We start from the raw sequence: 22,607 nt of genomic DNA, 5'->3' as shown, positions 1-22,607 counted from the left end.
TGTCAACTGCCTCAGAAAGCTGTAAATGTAGTGCAGCATTTAAGACCAAGAAGAATATTTAAGATACTTCACTGTTTTATAACAAAATCCAAATGACATCCAGTCACGTCACAATATTGATATTACATTCATTACATTAAAGCAGCTCGACTGCTGAAATGCAAAGTCATGTTACATCAAACTGTTCATTGTGGTGACCTCCACTGTACTCTCAAGTATTAAATATTTCACAATATAAACAAAGCCTTACCTAATTTCAGCGTTTATTTTGTAGATTATGGTTTTTATCATTAAGAGAGCATAAACTGGGGATCGTTTTGCTGTGCTGTGATTCTGAGACCAACAACAATAATATTGTCTTAGCAAAGTGGTTAGTGTGGAGGACTGTAGCATGGAAAGTTTACAGTGTTTATGCCACTGTCAGAACTATCAGTGAAGAAATACACATTAAGCTGATATTACTGCTATCCAAGAGGCAACTGATTTGTAATATGACATTGAGAGGCATTAAGAGCACACATCACTGCACAATAATTCAAGTAGTTGACATGTAACTAGTCAGTTGTTCTTATATAAAAAATATAAACTCATGGTAGCTCAACTTAGTTTATATTGCAGATAGTTTTAACAATAAATTGTATTTAAGTCCTACAGATGCAACTCTAATAGAGCTTCAAGTCTCCAGTGACACTATCAATCAGATCAGCAGGACCTGGACCGATACCCAGCACAGTGCGGGACCCAGGTGCAATCTGAGTCCTTCCTGCATCCTGGATCAGGCTGACGGGAAGCCCTACTTCTTTGGCATGACTGAGCAGATCAATCAGGGTGTCCTCATCGGGGGCCTTCACCACCACCTTGGGCTGGCCGCAGTACTCCCACTGTTTGAGGAGCTCAGGGTTCCTGCGCTGGACCTGTTTGTAGGCTGATACAGCAGCATGGGAGCACTGGGCAGCGACCTTTCCTTTGCCCATCTTCAGGTCATTTCGGACCACCAGAACCATCTTGAACTCGCCTCCTTCTCCCAATACACTTGCTTCACCGGTGCCGTTCCCCATCGTTGCCATCACGCTTCTGGACGCTGAGCCAAAGCGTCCCCGAAGATGCCAACCGAGGAGAAGCCCACAGCCCACTCCTGCTACTACACCCAAGCCCAAGGGACCATACAGCAAATCCATGTTGAAACCTGCAAAAACGACAGCACGGAATAAGTGAAGTCACAAACAATCATCGATGAGGAAGTCTGAGACAGCACCATCTTCATTTTATTAAAGCTGAGTTCAAATCCATTGATGATCTTGGAAAACAGCAGCTGATGACATGGTCCACTGAGCAACTGTTCTAGAGCTACCGACCATATCACAACTATCTTCCCCAGTTGTCCTGGAAATGTAGCTGTTCAAATGTCCATTTCTCTCTATAATTAAAAGGCGTTTCCTCCGTAATGGCTTTAAACCTAACACTGGAGTTTATTTATGGAAGCTTCAGACCAGCTACTTTACTGTCAGCCTATTTAAAGTTCTTTTCCTTTAACTTTTTATTAGCAGAGCTCACTTCACTCGTGTTTTTCTGCCTAAAATAAACGTCAGAGAAATTAGCATCGAGCTCATAAGACACAGTTATTTTTTGACGAGGAGTAACTTAATGTACCTGCAATAACCTCTTGCTAGAAATCCACACACAGTTCAGTTTGTCCGCGACAACTTCGCGGGCTAACAAGCTAACCAACTTTATATGTCAAACTAGCCTGGCTAACGGTAGCTTCCTGGATAGAAACAGAGCCGCTTACTCTCCAAAAACACCGCTTCAACACAGCAGAAATAACTTTACCAACAAACAGTCTCGTATTGATATATTTCTGGCCGCACTGTGCGAACAAAGTGCAGCAGAATTTGTTATGCTTCGGTTACACTGGTTTCATCTCATACCTGCTGGTCTGAACGACGTGCTGGCGGCATGAATGACGCGCAACATCTCATTCACTTATGGGCCCTTGGTGATGACGTCGCAACACCGCGACTTTTTAAATAAATAAGTAAATAAATAAAGCAAAAATATAATTGCTTCTTTTAAATGTAAGCATGCTTTTTATGTCAAATATATGTCACACTGTCAGTAAAGCTGCAGATAAAGTTGTGAAAAAAAAATCTGACAACAACAATAGCAAAACAAAAAACCAGTGGAAACATGCAATATTTTTTTGTAATACTGTATTTCATATGATATTTTCCTTATAATGTACTGTATAACGTCATGTACTGTAATGTACATAAGTTAAAGCCCTCTGCACTCTTACAAATGTCAGACAGCAGAGGTTTAAACCATTTTTATCACATGGTTAACTGGTATTTTAGTCCATTGGTCAGTGAGCTTGGTGGTACAGCTGTCTGGAGAAAATAGTCCCCTCTAGAGCCACCAGCCTGTGCTTCAAAACACATGCAGTAATATCACAAAAGCATCATGGAACTTGCTTAATTTCTAAATTATAAAACAAATTATAAACAAACCTCATACCAGATATAAAATTACTCATCACCATCTTATCTGATTTATCTTTTATGTATTCGTTTTAGGATTAAGTGAGGGTTGTGTATTCTGCAGGGACAGACAGATTAAGACAGTATTTCAAGTGAGGGGTTGGAATTGCAACTGTAAAACACTAGCACACTCTAGTGGTTCTATGTAGAAGGCAAGGCCTTAAATCAGAAGAAAGTCACAATAACTAATGATGCAATCTGTGTATGCTGCCAATTTCTCTGTGGCTGTATGACAAGAGTGACAATGAATGAAAAGTCAGTTTAATATCAAAGTGAAAACAGATCTCTACAAGGTGATCTATGAATTGCAAATATGAAATAAAAATACAGTGCATGTTTGTACACAGCTATAACTCTGCCTAAGGCAGGCAAACGCTGTGTTCAAATGTTCATATAGTTACTCAGTAGCAATCTTCTAACATTCAGCAAGCACAGCGCATGCAGCAAATAAAAGAGAATTGCAGTTTCTAGCTAACAAAGAAAGCAGATGTTGACTCATCTCCAGATTGAACCTATTATTTACACACCTTTAACCTTACCATAGTAATACAACAAAATGCCAAAAATGACATCTAAAAATGCTTCAAAATATTCTGTCAAGTTATTATGGAGACCCAAAGTGTTCTAATACAAAATTATGAAATAATCCTATAAATACAGACAAACTACATTATGTATCTTCTGCAATTTAAGAATGAGACAACAAAGTAGAAGCTTTAAAATTTATTTATTCTTTTGTTTTAAAAAATTACCAATTGGTTAACTCTACTGCTGGTTTGAGGAGGAAGCTCCTGGGGAGGAATATCTTGCAAGAGGCTCAGGCTGTAGTTTTCAGTGGAGTGGACATCATAGAACCCAGGTCGAACTAGATCTTAATAAACAGGAGGGTGTGTGTAATGGAGCTCGCTGTAGGTATTCAGCAAGTCAAAAACCAGGTCCCAGAGTTTGCAGTTAGGATTCGGACAGCTGCAGCTAGGTGTCATGGAGATCATAATACCGACAGAGAGTAAGGCACAAAGAGTGATGTCTGCTGCTATCTTGACTGCTTTCCACAGGGCTTTGGCACAACCACGCCACCAGCTTAACACACACACATAATACTCACATGAGTAAAGGAGCAAGAGAACTTTTTGGTTTTGGTTTTGATTTTGGTTTTGTTTTTCAGTGTGTTGTGTGAGTGACCAGTACCTTTCGGTCATCAGGGGGCTCTCATCTTTTTGCTTATCATCATCCTACATCAATAACAGAAAGGTTAGGTACATATCATAGAGGTAGGCCGACCACGTATATGACAGACACAACTTAAAGAAATGGTTTGACATTTTGAGAAGTATGCACATTCATTTTCTTGCTGTGAGTTAAATGAAAAGATTGATACCATTCTCAGATCTGCTTCCTACAAATAAAGCAACAGCCAGCAGTCAGTTTGCATAGCTTAGCACAAAGTCTGCAAACAGGGACAAACCCACCAGTTGAAATCTAAAGTAATAAACACATTTTATCTCATTTGTACAAAAACCAAAGTATAAATTCAACACGTTTTGGCTTAACACTGGGTAATGTGCTGGACTATTTCTTAGTCGAGAGTAATGCCATGAAGTCTCCTCGGGTTGTCTGGCAACCTTACAGTGATGACTTGAATTCACAGTGACCAACCAAGAAATAGTCCCACACATATCCCTGAGATGTGACGTGTTAATTAAATAAATAACATAATGTCTGTAAATAACATTTACATAACAGGTACATTGTACATGTCTGTATATTGTGTACTATCTTTATTTTCTATATACTGTCTCTATTGTATATAGCATATATACTATACTTCTAGAGACACACCAATGGCTGGAAACAAATTCCTCATATGTGTCAACATACTTGGCCAATAAAACCCAATTCTGATTCTGATTCTGATTAATGAGCTATAGCGGTGGATTTTGGCCTCTTTGGACAAAATATGATCACTGGCAACCTTTCTTTCTGGTCTTTTGTGCTAAGCTAAGCTAACCAGCTGCTGATTTGAGTATTTATCAAACAGACTTGAAAGTCATATTAATCCTCTCATCTAACTCTCAGCAAGAAAGCTAAAAAGCATATTTCCACAAGTGTGGAACTAGAAGTGCTAGCCATGGCTGGTGGAATTAAGCTGTTTTGTTTTATATGGTTTTGTGAGTGATTATGTTAAATAATTGATTTTATTTTCACCATTGCTGATGAGCCATGTGGCTGCTCACTTAATTGCTTGGACTCCTCATAAGCTCTATAAAACCAAATAATAGACAGATGTGAGAAAACACACAACTCCACACAAATATCTGCTCATTGTAATTCACTGACCTAAGCTGGTCTACACTGACGTCAACCACTGAAATGCCCTGGACTGAGTTATTTTAAGATGCTGGTCGATTATGTACTAGTAGCTAAGACTGTTCTACCAGTATAATCAGCAAAATATAACACAGTAATTACAATATGTGTTCCTGCTGTCTGCTGCTCAGCTCCTCTTGAAGTTCTCTTTGCGTCTGTCTGAGGTCCTGCAGAAGAAATGTGACAGGTCAGAGAGATACAGTGATGGCTGCAGTGAGTATGTGTACACACACACACACACACACACACAGACAGACATTATACTCTATGTTGTGCATACCTTAATGGTGTCGAAATACTCCTTAATTTCATTATATTTTTCAGTCAAGGTCTTGTATTTCTGCAGGACACAAAGACTCAGATTAATATCAACAACTGCGATGTTTAGTGGAGCTTATAGACTCTTAACAAGATATGTTAAAGGTTTCAGTTGTTCATACCTTCTCTATTTCATCATCTTTACTACACAGGACTCCATGAACTTCCTCCAGTTTGTGCTAAAAAACACAAAACAAGTTAACCCTCTACTATGTTACCTTGCTGCTACTATGAATGTGCGATTTGGACAGATAAGCAGTATAGAGGAATATATATTATTACATTACTTTATAATGATAAATGGAGGACAGGATTTTACCTTATATTCCTGTTCAGCTGTACTCAGAGTTTGAATATCTTCCTGATATCTGAGTGATATCTTGGAGAGTGCATCCAGCTGAAATAGAAGCAACTCAGTGAGGAGGATGCTGGGAAATTAAGTCCAGCTAAATGATTTTCTCAGTTTTAACTCTTCTTTGCTACTTTGACATGTATCTGTCCATTAAATTTGTCTTAATTTTTTCAAGGATTAAAATTTGACTGTAAAATGGTGAAATAGAAACACACAGGAGAGGAGCGATAATGATAATAAGCATATGACAGAGACAGATGTCATACTTTCACAGTCAGATCCTCATTTTTCTCCCTCAGCCTCTGATTCACCTTCTCCTGCACAAAACAAAGATAAGCATCAGGACAAGGAATCAACAAAGCAATAGGTGGAGGCTAGTGGCTGGGAGGAGATTTACACAGAAACCTGGTGTCAAACTTTATGCTGTTAAACTTTATGCTGGCACTACTGGTCTAGATGATATAGTCACCACCAGTCCTGAACCTAATGAAGTCTACTTTAATTCTGCTTTTCTACTAACAGTATTTTAGATTCATTTAAGATTCATTTAGAAGGATGTATTTAGAATGTATTGACAATATATTCTGATGTTTTATACCTCCACTTCTCATTTTCTATGTCACTCACCATCTCCCTTATGTAAATCAACTGGTTCTTAATAATGCCTTCATCCTTAGACAGAAGCTCCTGTCGCAGGGCTTCTTCATCCTCACCCTCCCACATTTTTCTTATATTTGCCATCTGCTGTTGATACCTGAATACAAAATCAAACAAGAATATTTAAGCAATCACATCCTTTTAACAATAACATGTGAATGAAGAGTTATTCTGGGAGTAACATTATTTACGAATTTATGTTAATTGTGTGTGATGTGGAAACACTGGTTCTTAGTGTGCATAGATGGTGAATTTTAGAGTTGAGAAGACCAGTGTGTATTCAAGTCACTTTTTGGCCATGATGCCTATGACAGGGGAAATCTGGTTAGCTAGGTATCATACTCTTTCATTTTGCCAGTGAGGTACTTATTCTCAGCTGCTGTCTCATTTATTAGCCTCTGGACTGTCAGTCCATGCTCAGACATGTGGTCATGGAGCTCCCTCTCCTGTCTGTAGCTGGTCTCAGCGCACTGGAGTTTTCTCTTGAGCTCTGCTTTGTCACTACAGACACACAAGAACATAAAGTTTTATATTAAGAGTTGTTTTCATCACTTATTGTCAAGACTGAGGAGAAAATAATCTGTATTTTGTCCTGACATACGCACTTGAAATCTTGCTCCTCTTCTTCACTCTCTTGTAGTTTCTCATTTACTTCAATTGTTTCCTCCAAATTTATGAAGTGTGCTCCCGCCATCTTTTTGTTAGCTTCCTCTGAAGCCCTGTCTAATTTAATGTGTTACACATTAATCTGTGTAAACCAGATATAGGTTTTTATTTTATACCTGGTTTTCCATGTGTATCTGGCTTCCCACTGAGATGAGCCTACTGCATAATGAGACGTTCCACATTCTATATGCCATCACAGCAATGTGGATTCCATGGCAGGGAGCAGTGGAACACTCACTCACACAACACCAACATTAAACAGATTCATTAAAATAAAGCCAACTATATCATTTTATTTTCAGCTGTCTGAAGAGGTCCATAATGCCATATTATATTACATATAATAGTATACATCAGAATATTTATAATATTATTAGTATACTATAATAATAATACTAATAATACAAACTCTCATACTCATACTAAAACTATAATAACCCTTATTTATATTAAAATGATAATATAATAAAAATGATTTAATCAACGACATGCTACACACAGTATGTACTGTGTTTATATACTGGAAAACTGACATAGTATAACCTAAACACAAGGCAGCCAGTATACATACTGGAAAAAAAAGGAAAAAAGTGATTTTTGTACATCACTGTCCCATGGAAGATCTGTGTGTTATAATACTGACACTACTACTGGTTCTACTACTAATAATTATAACAACAACAACAATATTAATAATCATCATCATCATAATTAAATGACTGATAGTATGTTCTCTAGTTGAGGACTGCTGTATTCACACTCACCCAATTTCACACTGTCAGCAACATGTGTGTGTTTTGCATGTGACTGCAGATATACAACAAATACTCAAGTTTCTGGACTTTGGTTTTACCTGCAGACAAAACCTATAGAACTTTATAATTGCCCTTTCTTCAGGAGGCGTGAATAGTTTCAGCCATCCCATTACACTGTTCTTCTCTTACGTGTCAGGCAGGTAGGTCCCATGTAATTTAGTGCAATATACATTGTCAAACATAACATGATCCAGCCTACAAATAATGTGCTGAATATGGGCTGACCTCCAGCTGTAAACTGAGAAGACTGCACGATGTAAGTTGGCTGCCAAGTGAAGAGTTTTTTCTTGTTCACATACATGTGAAGTGTTATGGATGGCTGGGTGCTTCCATACAGTATATTCCCTGTCATTCTGGCAGTGCATGCTAGGACTGCATGCAGCAACCACCATCCCCCTTCTCGGAATCAGTTGGTATGTAGAGATTTGTCTATATATTTATCTAACTGCTTTCAAGGTTGTAAGTTGAAAGTAATTCCCTGTGTATACAAGTTAATTCTTCAGGAAGATTTTGCTGTCCGGGCATGATGAGTTGTGATTACAACATTAGAAAAACATGGATGCGAGATCTACATTTTTTACAAAATTGTAAGCAATTTTTAAAGCCAATATTATTGCAGTGTGTGCAAATTAATTTGAGGTAGACTATAGTGATATAGTGTTACTAGGGCACAGCCAAGATGCTATTGTTCCAGTTACAAAAGCTACAGCACAGAGTGAGTGACTGCTATGTTGTTGTTTCTGTCTGTACCTGAATGAATTTGCCACTCTTCCCTGTTTTCACTCCCATTTTTGTGTCCTGCACCAGTCTCTAATTTGACAATCACTTTCTTTTAAACTTGATGCTTCTCTTACATGAACTAAATGACCTCTCAGCTATTTGAACCCTCAGCAATATTACAGGTCAAGACCTAGTAGGAAGTAACTGATCTGACTTTGGTGCTAACACTCCCGGGCAGCCATCACAGACTGTGCTTGACACAGATATCATCCATGTTTAGCACATCAATGTAGAGTATATACAGCACACTGTCATTTAAGTTCTATGGTGATGATGTAAATGACATAAGAGTCGTCTTGAAACTGATTCCCACTACACCTTCCTTGTACAGCCCCAAGAGACGGTAACTCAAAAACTTTGAATTGTGTTTGTGCCCAATCAGAATCCGCCTCTACCAGTGGGAACAGAGTGACCTGGGTAAGAACAAGCAGCAGAAAGTGCTGTGAAATACTTCTCTCACACTCATAAACAAGGCAATGCTGAAATTTAAACATAGAAATACCGTTGAGATCTTCTGTCTCTAGTTATGACCTGAAAAATGTGATGTCCTGAGGTGATTTTTTTTCCAATTTGGGAATTAGCTGAGCTCTCTTGCCCAAATGCCATTCATTCACTCTCTGTGTGAAACCTACTGAGGAATGAGAAGTGTTAGAAGTGCGCTCCAGGAAAGAGATCCACTTATTTATAGACCCTTAATTAGACTGGCTCTCTGGAGGTTCTACCAGGCAAATGATGAAATCTCTCCTTCTTTCTGTCTTTCTGTGTCTCTCTTCTGTCAGCCTGCTTTCCCCTCCCCCGGCAACCCTGTATCAGTACTCTATCCCTCACTGGCCCCCTCCATCACCACACCCTGCACTCAAGTTATGATGCAGTTCATGGGTAGCGTACTTTTGCCCTACATTACCACTGGGGCTCCACCACAGATTTTATTTGAGCCCAGAGCTCATTGTGGATTAAACATCAGCTGAAAGGTGAGTTTACTCTCCCTGCATAATGTGTTGCTAAAATACTGTTAGATTACATCCCTGCTTTGTTTTGCACTTTGTGAATGTATAGATCTCCCTCCAGGGCAGTGTGTTTGTCTCTGTTTGAAATGTGGAAATTGATTACAGCTTATTAAATTTCTCATCCGGAAGTGTATGTGCTCTGTGTTGAGTTTCTCATTGTCCCTTGCACAAGAGTTACTCAACAGGTCTGGGTTGTTTTGGTAGAGGCGATTGCGCAATCAAGTGCCGGAGCGGTGCTGTACTACTGTGTCTCACACAAGCAGCGGCGTTGTTATGAAACTGTTTACCAGGTATTTTCTGTGAGAAATGCACTGAAATTTAATTAATAATAAAAGTAATAAAATTAATTGTTGTGTAGAATAAAGCACACACTTGTGAACTAACAGCTGAAGGTGCATGTTTTACACAAACTGACCTGTTTGGCAGCAGTTTCTATAATTAGTCTTGCTGACAGGATACTGCACACTGACGCACTTTGTTGAGCCCTTTTGTGGGACAATGCATTGTTCTCCTCAGTGCAAGAGGGGAAATGACGGGGTGTATTAAATACTATTGTGCATGAAGAAATGACACAGTGCTTCTAGTGTGTGCTCAAGGTTTAAGGTCCGTGATGAAAGCCTTTGTTTGTGGTTCCCTGAGAGGACCACGAGTAGCTCTCCAATGCCTTGCAGTCTAATTGTCTGAGAAGATTTTTATTTTTTTCCGTGTGAACCTTCGATTGCACGAATCAGACCACAATGTACTCGCAGCATCATTGTTCAGTGCTTAGAATGTGTGTGTGTGTGTTTGTCCTTCAGGATAACACTGGACACCTTAACATATTGGACCTACATAGTTAGCTGACACCTTTTCAGGTCCTTTGCACTAAAGCAAGATATAAATATTGGAAATGTCACTGGCAGAAACAATCTGAAGCTGATGGGAAAAAAATCAATTTCCAATCAATTAAATTCCTATAAGTTAAATAGACATCTTGGCTCTCTGTAATGTCAGTGCTGTACAGTGTTGGTAAAGCCTGACAGTCAAGCAAGTGTGAATGCATGGAAACAGGAGCCAGAGGCCCAGACCTAGGGCACAGGATAGAGGGATTAAGTCCTGACGGTGTGTGTGTGTGTGTGTGAGAGAGAGAGAGAGACTGACAATTCCACCAGATGGTGAGCTGCATACCTCCGTGTCAGAGTCCCCATCTCACTGCTCACTGACAGATTCCTTAGAGACCCAAGGCTCTGTAGTGAGACACTCTGTGCACATGCTTGAAAGTTTCTCTGTGCACGTTGGGAGGTTTCCCGTGCGCGTGCTTTTAGGCTTGTGTATGAAGGTGTGAGGATCTCCTTTGAGTAAAGAAGCAGCCAAATTTAGTCTTATCCTCCTTTAACCATTATGTATACATATTACTGTTACTTCCACTGTGTAAGTCTTTTGATCACCAGGGGAGGATGACTTCTAATTGAGTGCACACACAGAAACATTTACAGGACTTGCATGTGCTCCCTGTGTCAACACTGAAGCTAATTAAACTGCTCATTAGGTTAGGTACCAGCCTGATTGGGTTACCAGTAATCTGCAGGATGCAGCAGCAGGAAAACACTGACTGGTCAGCTGGGGTTCGGGAGTGTATAAAGACCCGTTTGAGTGTTTGAGAATGTTTGGGGGTGCTGTGCGTTGTTGCGTGTGAGTCTGTATTTGTTTTGGGTTCACGTCAGTTTTAGATTTGGCAAGCAGCGCACTGTATGGAGTGCACAATGCTGTACTGGAGGCCCATCTCTTCTCTCTGCAGGACTCACTCCAGGTGAAACGAGATGGCAGAGTATGGTGCAGAGGGTGAAGTAACTCAGAGGCGTCTTGGTGTCAAGGAACAGCAGAATGGAGAGCTGACAGGTAAGAACAGACATATAGATGAGCAACATATCAAACCAGTGCTTAAATATATGGTTATTATTAGCATATCATTACAAATATATCATTGAAAAGATGTAAATGTTTTTGTTATATGTGCATGCATCCTTGTATGTCTATTTGTGTGTGTGGACACTAGACTCAGAGCTTCCTGTAGATGAGAGAAAGCAGAGGGACAGGGAGGAGCGTGAAGCCCTGGTGTTATGGAAGAAACCTCTTCTCACACTCCACTACTTCACTCTGGAACTGCTCATCACTATTAAAGAGTGGATATGGAGGTGAGGCTAAGGGTAGAATGCAACCTCCCTCCAAAAACACTGCCTTGTTTCTGCAGAACTGCATTCGAGGTGTTTCCTCTGTTTTCCATTTAACTGGCTGCAAATTATGAATACGTGCATTTGGTCAATTAAGTGAGAAGCTAGGTAAATTCAGCCAGCATTTATTGCATGAGTTCAACCTGTGGAAAACATAAAGAGAAACTTAGGGCAGCAATGTGCTGTGTGTTTAGTCATGTATATAAAGTTCAACACCAGAAAGCAGCATATAAATAATGATCTTAGTATATTCATGTGCTGATGCCACTGTGGTGTCAGACAGCAGCCAAACATTGTGTGTGTGGTGTTAGTTTTTATTTATGAAGGTGCTAGTGATGCTTGTTAGAGGAGGATATGATAGTTGTGAAAAATAACATTCATACTTCTTTTCACACTCTCCCCCTCACAGACACACAAAAACGCAAACACGCATATAACACCAGACAGGAGGTGACCTTCTCAGTACTATCAACCCAGAAAGCCTTCTCTGTCATTGTTTAGTCTTCAGACAGAGGCCTAATTAAACCTATAATGCTGCAAAGAAGATACATCACAGGATTTGCTTATCTTTTTCTTCCCTCTAATGACGTTTCATCCTTACTGCTGATAGAGCTGACAAGGTCTTTCCACCTCACTGAATACTGTTACCACAAAGCAACAGCATCAGACTGGATAACGTCAAAGTCTGCTTTGATGACAAATTCCCAGAACCGCACAACATGTATTTTACACACCTAATAATCTTTGTTGACAACCAGAGTCCAAAAGAAGGTCAGAGTGTACTCCCAGGGAGACCACTGTGGTTAAATGTGTGAGGACAACGTGTTTATTTTCTAAACTACAAGAGGATGTGGTGAGCCGCAAGCACCAGGAGCAGTGTTCTGACTGAGAGAAGCTGCTGTTCACCAACACTCACAAACACATGGTGTTGATACATGCAAACACATTACAGCGTAGTCTACGAGTGTACAGAGAGGTTTATCCTGAATCTTGATAGAAGTGGTTTTTAATTTACAGCATGTGTACAGGGAGTCCTCGGGGAAACATACTGTTCAGTGTTGCGGCTTTGCATTTGTTTTTCTTAAGATGTAAATGGGTACAGTGGTTATGAAACAAACAGAGGATTGAGATGGGTGTATGTGCAAAGCCCTGCATATAAATACCATACAGTTCTGTGCAATGTGATGCAGTTAGTGCTTCCCTTGATTCACAAATTATTTTTAGTCCAGTTTAAAGGAAGTTTTTTGTGGACACACTCCTTGTTGCTGATGTTTTTATATCAGAATAACCTAAATATTGTAAAGACAAATATGCTGTCTTTTTACTCCTGCTGTTTGGCTTAGCCTTGACTAAGCCCCCTAATTGTTTTGTACTTGATTTTCAGTCAACATAGAAAAAAATATAAAGGATTTGAAGCAAGGTCTGCCTTCACTACAATATGTATATGAAGTGAAATAACTGACTCCTGACCTAAACAGCATACAGAGGTAACTCATGCCTTCCAAAAAAAAAGACATTAATTTATACGAGACAGGGAGAAATGTCCCTTTCAGTTAACTCAATCAAGAGCCCGCATTTGACTGACTGAAGCTCTTCTTGGGTAGCCGACTCAAGACGGAAATGCTGCGCCTTTACGCCACCTCACTGTTCTGTATAAATGGTACAAACGTGGGTTGGGGAGCATTGTTGTTCCGCATTTTAAACCGGCAGCAGAGGTAACCTTAGGAGGCAAGTAGTGCCCTCTGCAGAGCGGCATCTGTGTAAAAGGGAGTCTGCACGGCGGGACAGACGCCGCTTCCTGTAGACACGGACTCTACTGTGTTACGTTACGGTTACTTTCTCTGGTTCAATGTAAACAAGCAAATAAAGCGTAATCTCTCTATAAAGTGGACTACTGACCGAGTTTTAATAAGGTTGACATTAGGTTCCAAGGCTCGCAGCAGATCGCAAGAAGACTATCTCCCTGTGGATATGAGAGTTTCCCTTTCACCTGAATCTAACCTCAAGCTAATAACTTAACCTTAACCTAACCCTTAACCAGTTAGCGACCTCTGCAAACTTTCAACCCTTGTAGTGTAATGTTGGCGGTTTACTCGGCCTACTCTGAATGTGCGTAGTCTTCACATTGCAGACGTAGGTCGCATGCTCACCACACTGGTAAGTTCAGGGAGGGAAAACATGTCGGCCGTTCAGCCTGAAACCTGTAACCACCGGCAGCTAACGTTTTTTTTTACTGCGCCACACGTACTTGTACTCTATGAAAGGCGTTAGCCGCGGTAAGATAAGGCTAGCTTAACAGCAAACAGTTTCAGAATGCTAACGTTAGCAAACTAACGTTAGCCTAGCTAGTAGAAATACTTAAGTAAAATTTAAATTCTCTTGTAAAAGTACATTAGCTGCATATTATCTGCACATTAAAATGTAACTTTAACTAGTTACAGTACCAAAGAAAAAGTATCCGGTTTGCACGTTGGGGGTGGAAAGTCCAATATAATCTGTCTGAAATGTAATGGAGAAGAAGTGTAAGTGTGTGTGTGAGGTAAGTTAAGTATTAGCTAATTTAATAATAATAATGATCAGGGTAATAAAAACATCTTTAAGTATCAAAGTTTTAGGCTTTAAGCCATTAATTTGTCATAAATCTGAATCCATTATCTCTTAATACCACCATACACAACATAAACCGCACTCTCAACCATCAGTGAATGAGTGTTTTTTTAACCACCCTGCTGTGTAAACAGTTATCATGCTCCTTCTCCAATGCACTGTTTAGGTCAAGTTACCACAGTAAGTACCAAAGGGCTGCATACATGATCACATGTCTGTTATACAACTGAGAACATGCTGCTCCCATTGGTGAAGACTTGTGCTGTGGTGGTTTGATAAGTTTCCAGCAGATGTCTCTCTCCCCCAAAGTAGAGATGAAAATACTGTCCAGTCTCCTCCAAAGTTGAAATGAAAATTGCATCCCCTCCTTTTACTAATTCCTCGCTCATGCTTTTGATGACTCCTTTTTTCATCTGCCCTCATTCTTTCTCCTCCTTACTCACTGTCTCTGAACCTCTGCCCTCTCACACTTGCATCCATCTTTTTTACCTTCATTCTCTTTTCCTTCATCCAGGCTCTGGCAACAAAGACAGACTGTGTTTGGCCTACTGATCCTGCTTATCCTCCTCTCCATTGCCTATCGTATTGAAGGAACACACCAGAAGGTGACTGAATACAGTAAATATTTTTCATAGTATATTACAACCATGAAGTGCTGTTAAGGGTCAGCACCTTAACTCAGTCCGTACACCTTGTTAGGCTGACATAAATTGTGAAAAAGCAGTGAACACTGTGGAACTGATCCATATTGATATGAGAAAATCTGGGTCTTAATTTTATTTTTTTATTTTACAGTACAGTTCATTTATTTTTGTATAGTGGCATGCATAATAAAGTGTGATTATATTGCACTTGTCCCACAAGATTACTGGCACAGACATGAGGAGTCATACTGCAGGACTACAAGAGTGCCTGACAGAGGTTACCTGCATGAACATGACATTTGCTTAATTATTAACTCCCCACAAAGCTTTGTTTTACTTGGTGATCTCTTAAGTATATAGGGCAAACTACTAGAACTATGAGTGTATACCACAGCAGACTGTGATATAGATCTGACTAGTACCCTCCCTGTTTCTTTTTCCCTCCACTCTTTGTGTCTTTCCTGTCATGAGCTGTAGTATTTTGAAACCCACAGCCATAAAATGTTTTTTTCTAATGTTATACGCAGAGACTCAGGAGTTGTGTAATCAGTTCTCAGTAACTGCACGTAACAATCGCCCATGGCTGGCACTGCACTTCCCAGCATTCTGCCAGCAAATAGAGAGGCTGTTTTTGTTTTGCCTGGTTTCCTGGGAAATGGAGTCTTTGGTCAGAGCCCCCCTATTCTCCACTAGTCAATCCCCTTCACCCCTCAGTCTCCTCCCTTCTTCCTGTAATCTACACACTCCATGCTTCCTCCTGAAAACAACCTGCCTTGGCTCAAGGGAGGAAGTGTAAACGGAGTGATAGATTGAGCGATAGTGGTGGATGAACAGGAGGAAGAGGAACGTAGAAGGAGAGATAGAGAGATCTTGGCTTGTCTTACTTTACTAGTTGTGTAAGAGCTGGCTGCCACCAAAAAGAATAATGGTGCTGTTCTTCTGTCAGTGTGCTGAACACTCCTACCCTACGGCTCTGTCCTCTAAACTCAACAACAACCTCTGTCTCTAAAGGTCTCTCTCTCACTCGCTTCCTCTCCCTCTCTTTCTCTACCACTCACTTGCCCTCTCCCACCCTCTAAAGTGCCCAGTGTATTGCACACTTTCACTCTCGTACCTTCTCTCACTCTGTCTCTGTCCCTCCCCTCCTCTCTGTGCCCCCCCCACCCACACTTCTTGTTTTCCTCACACTCTGTGCATGTGTCTCTGCCATGTGGTTGACTGTCCCTCTCTCTGGCCCCTGCAGCATGTGCGTTACATAGAGAAGAAGACGCTGTGGTGCGCCTACTGGGTCGGCCTGGGCATCCTCTCCTCGGTAGGTCTTGGCACTGGCCTGCACACCTTCCTCCTTTACCTGGTAAGTCAACATTTTCTGTGTTGCCCTCCACTTTCACACTGCAGTTATTCACTTGCCTGTGCATGTTTATGACAGAGCTGAAACTCAAACACAGTGGATGATGGTGGTGGTGCAGTGACGCAGGTCTCAAAAGGCTGTGTTGATGCTGTTGTTGGGTTGTTGCTAAGGCTTTAATAAGAGCATTATTAAACGTTTTCGGAGGCTCCTCATGCATTTGCACTTGCATACGTGAGTGTGTTAGTATGGTTTTGTGCGTGCATGCATTTCAGAGTGGGGCGGAGATGAATAGACGCTGTGGTAGCCACACTGTTTTGACAGGCAGTCCAGGAACAATCGCACTCACTGACCCCTCTGACTGAGTGCACATGAGGATAAAAACACTCTCCCTCCCCCTTTCTGGTTCTTTCTCTTTCCTTTCTCCCCACTCTACTGCTCCCCACTGTGTTGCTCACTCTCACTTTCTCTTACAATCCCTCCCCTTACTCGCTCTCCTTTTTATGTCTTTCCCTTGCTTACAGTTCCCCTTTACTCCCCCTTCCTCTCCCTTCCTCCTTCTTTCTGTTTGTGTGTTTCTGTCTGTTTTCAAGTCTCTTCGTCTCTCTGTGTGTTTGCGCAGTTCTGAGTGCAGGGAGGTGTTGGGTCTCTACTGCTGATCAGATCAGGGTCTCAAAGCATCTGCTTGTCTTCACTGCTCTGAGTCCATCTGTCATCAGGGAGTCCACTGTCGCACTCGTGTACCCTTGCCCAGTGGAGCTGAACTGGAAACTTTGAAGTGCGTGTCCTCCATTCTGCTGTTTTTAAAAGCCAAACTCTGGTGCTCCAAAATGTAATTTGAGAGCTTTTTTCTACTCTCACTCAGTGGCCCAGCTCACTTCTCTGGAAGGTTTAAAGAAGGATGTCGCCATCTAGGGAGTTTGGCTGTTACTGCAGGATGTGGTGTCATTGGGTTCATGACAGAACTTAGTGCTCCTTGCTGGAGCTGCTGTCGTGCATTTTTTATAGACTTTGACTGATACTGTTTTCTAAAAACCGATAGTGGTGCTGATATTTTTTGATATAATCTACTGATAGATGATGTTTCTGTACATATGTTTAAATATATATTTTTTTACATTTATCCTTTTTCTCCTGAGGGAAATCACACTTCAAAGCATAGTTTTCCACCAATTTCAGAGATGCCTCTGAAATTGCATTTAAACCATGAGACAAATAACATGTGATATTCGATAAACAGATTGACAAACCTGAACCTGTTGCTAGCAATGTACCCTGTCCATGGTGGAATTAATTCTCTGCTTAGACACCTAGTGTGGTCAGTGAGAATCATTAATTACTTTGAAGATGAATGTCTAAACTTTGCTGGTAAACGTGCAGCATAATATTGGCTAAATTAGTTTTTTGCTTGTTTGTTTTGTCATTTATGCCTTTTTCAACAGTCAGTGCAGAAGTAGACAGGAAAGATGGGGAGAGAGGTTTATGACATACAACAATGGTCTCCCAGCTGGGAGTCAAACTGTGGATGTTGCAGTTATGTGCCTGCGCCTTAACCGTTAGGCTACCAGGGTTCCCCAATATTGGCCTAAGTTATTAGTCTAACCATATTTGTTTATATAAGGAAGTCTGTCTGATCTAGTATCTGTTTCCTCTCTTTAACTGTGAGCCTAAACCACAAGTAAGAAGCACAAAACTGACCTCAGAGAATTATAATTATACATCTTCTTTTCTGTAGAAGCACTGTTTAAAGAAGCCCTTGAGATTCCTAAGTGATTTTGTAGATTTCTGGGTCCTGACAAAATATTTCTGATTTCTGACAGTTACAAAGTTTAAGAATTTCTGTGGTAAGTGAACTCTGGAGAGTGCCAGCAGACATGTTGTCCTGTTTTTAGGAACTAGGACTGGGTCAGTGATTATAACTGGGTCAAACAAGTTCAGAACACTTGCTAAAATGTCCCCACAAACTTAAAACTCCAACACTTGAAACTTGGCCTTTATGGCACCGTTTTTCTTCCTCTCCATAAGGCTTAATAGTATGCTAGAAATGAAAACTTAAGTGGGCCTGGATGTTTACCAGCTCTTGACTTTGATTTACACCCATGTCAACATTTGGAAAGAACACCACCACAATTACTCTTTAAGTGGTATACAAGTGTACCACTAGAGATGTACAGCAGCTCCGGGGAGTATTGCAATGAACTTTTATTGCACAGCTTTTCATCCAGTCTACAGTTTGGTCAAACACTTGAATACATTTCACTTCAGCAAACTGGCTGATTATGAGGAGCTAAGTAGACCTGAGAGAAGAGCTCAAACAATCAGTCAGTTGATCAATTAATGACCAACAGAAATTTAATGGCAGCAGTATATAATCGATTATTTGTTTAAGTAATCTTTTAAGCAAAAAGTGACAGCCTGAAGGAAATTGTGATGGATATTTCTCGATATTTTCTAACCAAAGAATTGAGAAAATAATCAGTGTTTTTTTTCTTTATTGAATTTAACATAGGTACCATAGGTTTTTGAAATGCGAGGATTTGCATTTTTCTTTGTTTTAAATCACTGTGACTTAAATCCTCTTGGGTTTGGCACTGCTAGTTGGACAAGGCATGGAATTAAAAGTCGTCACCATGCGCTCTCTGAACTTGTGGAGGCAAAAAATAGTAATAACTACTAGATTGATTGATAGCAGCTGTTGCATATTATAATCAAATCTACTTTGATTGTTGTCAGTAAATAAGCCAGTCTATTGAATTGAAGAAATTGAATCCACGTTTTTTGTCAATAGCAACCCATTCATAAATTGTCAGTAAGATTGTTGTAACTGACCCAGGTCATTGCTATTAACAGTCAGTAGAGGGTACCAGTGATCTTAAGATGACAATAAACCTTGGAACCAGAACAGAATAATATTGCAATACTTTACAGGCAATGTTGGGTCTGTCTATTGATAGGAAAGTTCGTAGGTGACTGATTTATGGCTTTGCATAACTACTCTTTGACATTCTACTGCATATTTCAGCTTCTTTCTGCAGTCAAAAAAGACAGGAAAATTTGAAAAAACACCACAAGATGTCATATTCTTGAAGAGCAACACATAGTGAATCATATAATTGTAACAAATACATCACACCAACAGTTCTTTGGTTGTTTCAATTCTTTCAGTTCTTTGAATACTAGCAGGTTTAATATCCATTACGGTCCCCTGTAGTGCTATTTTCACATGACGTAACATGTGACTGTGATGTCATATGACTTCCCCCACCTTCCCAGCTGTCATCATGCGTCTGTCCTTTTTCTGACTTTCTTAAAGGATATAACTCCTTGATTGCAGCTAATTGTTTCATTTCTTCCAGTTACAGTAAATGTGTGGTCACAATTTTCTGTGCCAACACAGTGTTGACTTCACTGAATTGGACCCTGATGGATGCATGGTTTCTGCTTAACCTCTATGAAATTGATATGACTTTCACTTTCACTGCTAATACATGTTTTGGTATAAATAAATGACCACACCACATATTAACAGCACACATCCTCAGGGGTCTGTGGGAAGCAATAACTGTTAAATTATGAAAGTACTGCAGAGCTACCAGCAGAGGGGGATGCAGTGCCGGTAACATGCGTACAACATCAGTCAATGAAACTAGAGCAGAAGTGGCAGCCCTCCTGTTCCCTGACATGGGCAATTGCTGCCCTGTGTCTCCTCTCTGTGTTTCTATCCTGCTGAGACTGCGGGAGATCATTGTACATGGACAGGACTGGTTAATGGAGAAAGATAAAACCCTGCAACTCAGGCGTAGAAAAGAAAAAAAGCACACTTCTTGGCACACCATCAAGTGTATTTTATCCAGCTGCTCTGAGGGAGGAGGTAGTGGGTGGGTGCTTACAATACAGACCATGAAAACAATAAAATCACACAGGAACACTGGAGCGATCTCATTTCGTCAGATACTGTGGAGGCAAGGATCAGTACACACATGCACACGTACGCAGGCTAAGAGTCTTGCACCTGCACATGTATCCACCATAATGACGGTGAAGATCACAATTATGAGTGGGACCAGCTTTCATCCCCACTTAAGTTTTTAAGCATTTGTTTTCTAGTGACAACTAGTGTCGCTGCCCTCCATAAATCCTCTTTTAACTGAGAAGGGGTTAGCAATGAGTGTGACTCTTGAAAGCTTGGGAATGCTGTAAATATTTTAGAAGAGAGCTCATCTGAGTCATCCACCATTAAATTACTTTCAGTAATGGCTGTTGCCATTAAGTCATTATGGGCAGCATGAAAATTGTTGTGCTCAACGTTAAATCAACAGCAACAAAGAATTAAAGTCATTATAATTGAAGCCGCGCACGTTGCTGTTTACATAATAGCAACTAGGGTAGTCTTTTTTTCTCTCCCTCTTGGATTTGAGCTGTTTTATGAGTGAGAGGTGTACATGTTGTGTCTTTCTGGGAGCATAAATGTCAGCAGCCACTGGGAAAAAAACAATACCAGTCCTATGGGATAACAAAAAATCTAACCATATTTCTGTCGTGTTTATGACTCACAATTTACAGTCCCTTGTCTTTCAAAAAGTAAACCAGCGGCTCATCTAAATAAAGGAACATTCTGTAGTTTTCTATATTCAGTTTCTTTTAGGATTGCTAAATTATAGGTTGCAGCAGAGGTTTGTGTAGAATATACAGATTTTCCCCAGCAAACCCCCTAAAATTAAGTTTTGGCTGTTGGCAATTACCAGGAGCACAGCTTTAATTAGCACCAACTATTGCTGTAAGGGCTGAGCAGGTCTGAGAGTGTGGCTTTCACATACTGTCCCTGCACTGCTGTTACCATCACACTCACACACACACTGATGCTCAGGTCCATAAAGTTTTGCCGTTATACAGTTAAGTGCAGTCCGCCCACACATTCACAGTTTGACAAGAACATGTGGGTGAGGGAAATTCGGTCACACCATGGCAGGGTATTGGACAAAAGACTGGTGTCTGTGTGTGTGTGTCCATTGTGTCTTTTACAGTGACAGTCCTAGCTACAATCAAGGAAGCAAACAATTGGACACCTTCACATTCATGTAGACAGAAACGTGGTTGCTTTGTTTGAGTTGTGACTCACACTGCCCTCCTGGTCTGTATGACCTGACCTAAATTTTCTCCTACTCATAAGTGTTTTTTGTTTGTTTTGTTTGCTTGTTTGTTTGTTTTGTTTTTGAGCTGGTAAGGCTCAGAATTGGCTCCTCAGAAAGTGAATTGAAGGTGAATTAATTGAATTAAGTCTGATGAGTGTGTATATGAACCTTGCTGTGATACTGATTCAGACTTCACTTGAGCATGCTCTTTGTGTCTGACTCGGCATAGCATAATCATTCTTCTGTTCACCTAAGTGAGAATTGATACCTTGCATACATGTTACCCGGAACATGGGTGACACATCAGGATCAAGTTCAGTACTGCTTTGAAAAGCTGAAAAACTACTCTTGACTCACCACTGGCTTGCAGTAACAGATCTCTTGCTTTAACTTCAGTGTCTCTTAAATTCAATTTGAAGCCATTAATTTTTAACTACATCTAGATAGTGTGTCAGAACTTTATCACTTGGTTTTGATCCTGCCACTACTGAACAGCCAGTATTACTTACATACCATAAAGATACTATATGTTGTTTTAGAATTTTATACTGGTAGGTTATGGAGCTGCAGCTCATTGTGAGGGGAATTGTCTAACGCTGAGTTTAAATGTGAAATACAACAAAAGCGCTTTTACTTCCTTTGGCAAAAAGAAAAAAAAAACAAGCAGCACAATTGCTTTCATTCATGATTTTTAAGTAATTCATTTCATCCCTCCTAAGGTTGGAGACATGGATCTGACTGAATGTCTTGTGACTTATTCATCTTCACCAAACTCCTTCAAAGACAAATACCAGAGAGCTGTGTAAATGGGAGCTTTGTGTGTGTGTTTGCATGTGTGGTGTTTCTAATGGCTTCTCAATCTTAACTGTCACACCTCAGCCATCCAAGGCATGCGTCTGTCTGTGTCTTGGAGGCCCTAGGAGTCCTGTTAATACCAAGTACAATAACCGTTCGTTCAGAAAGACACACACTCTCTCTCTCTCACACACACATGCAGCGAGAGCCCACAGGAAGCAAATCCTGCGCCAAAGTGGGCCTAGTGTGTAGCCAGTCTGGAATGGCACCAACTACCCTGCCAGAACAAGCCAAACCTGACCAGACCAAACCAGAGCACTGCTGGCAGACTGCAGGTGTTTAGGTTTTTTTAAGTATAGTTTTGTTATGAAA

At 40.4% G+C, this 22,607-nt stretch overlaps 3 protein-coding genes across 7 annotated transcripts in view; 1 reads left to right on the top strand and 2 right to left on the bottom strand.

The window, feature by feature from the left end:
• Positions 1–57: 57 nt before the first annotated feature.
• On the bottom strand, positions 58–1,991 carry ptrh2 (peptidyl-tRNA hydrolase 2). Of its 3 annotated transcripts, none has more exons than XM_018691625.2 (2): positions 1,929–1,991; positions 58–1,186 (listed from the first exon to the last, which is right to left on the bottom strand). In XM_018691625.2, the coding sequence occupies exons 1-2, from the start codon at positions 1,972–1,974 to the stop codon at positions 663–665; spliced, it is 570 nt and encodes a 189-aa protein (XP_018547141.1). In that variant the 5' UTR covers positions 1,975–1,991; the 3' UTR covers positions 58–662. The 3 variants fall into 3 exon arrangements, with proteins under 3 accessions (XP_018547141.1, XP_018547143.1, XP_018547142.1); XM_018691627.2 differs by lacking the exon at positions 1,929–1,991 and adding an exon at positions 1,790–1,928; XM_018691626.2 differs by lacking the exon at positions 1,929–1,991 and adding an exon at positions 1,651–1,783.
• A 976-nt stretch (positions 1,992–2,967) lies between these two features.
• LOC108893251 (interaptin) lies at positions 2,968–7,031 on the bottom strand. The gene is made up of 11 exons (XM_018691135.2): positions 6,837–7,031; positions 6,574–6,732; positions 6,202–6,328; positions 5,841–5,891; positions 5,542–5,619; positions 5,345–5,401; positions 5,185–5,244; positions 5,007–5,071; positions 4,743–4,797; positions 3,726–3,769; positions 2,968–3,617 (listed from the first exon to the last, which is right to left on the bottom strand). The coding sequence occupies exons 1-11, from the start codon at positions 6,923–6,925 to the stop codon at positions 3,410–3,412; spliced, it is 993 nt and encodes a 330-aa protein (XP_018546651.1). The 5' UTR covers positions 6,926–7,031; the 3' UTR covers positions 2,968–3,409.
• A 2,274-nt stretch (positions 7,032–9,305) lies between these two features.
• The window catches only part of LOC108893584 (vacuole membrane protein 1), a 57,767-nt gene continuing 44,465 nt past the window's right edge, over positions 9,306–22,607 (top strand). The window contains exons 1-5 of one of the 3 annotated variants that reach the window (XM_018691738.2): positions 9,306–9,463; positions 11,277–11,377; positions 11,535–11,673; positions 14,831–14,921; positions 16,204–16,314. In XM_018691738.2, coding sequence (XP_018547254.1) covers positions 11,299–11,377; positions 11,535–11,673; positions 14,831–14,921; positions 16,204–16,314 — 420 coding nt within the window. In that variant the 5' untranslated portion in view covers positions 9,306–9,463; positions 11,277–11,298. Of the gene's footprint in view, positions 9,464–11,276; positions 11,378–11,534; positions 11,674–14,830; positions 14,922–15,945; positions 15,972–16,203; positions 16,315–22,607 lie in introns of those variants that run through there. The other 2 variants (XM_051078858.1, XM_051078859.1) reach the window with 2 other exon arrangements.

Source organism: Lates calcarifer, linkage group LG20 (assembly GCF_001640805.2).
Source record: "Lates calcarifer isolate ASB-BC8 linkage group LG20, TLL_Latcal_v3, whole genome shotgun sequence".
NCBI lineage: Eukaryota > Metazoa > Chordata > Actinopteri > Centropomidae > Lates > Lates calcarifer.
Note: the sequence above shows the minus strand (reverse complement) of the source record. Positions and strands in the feature narration are given on the sequence as shown.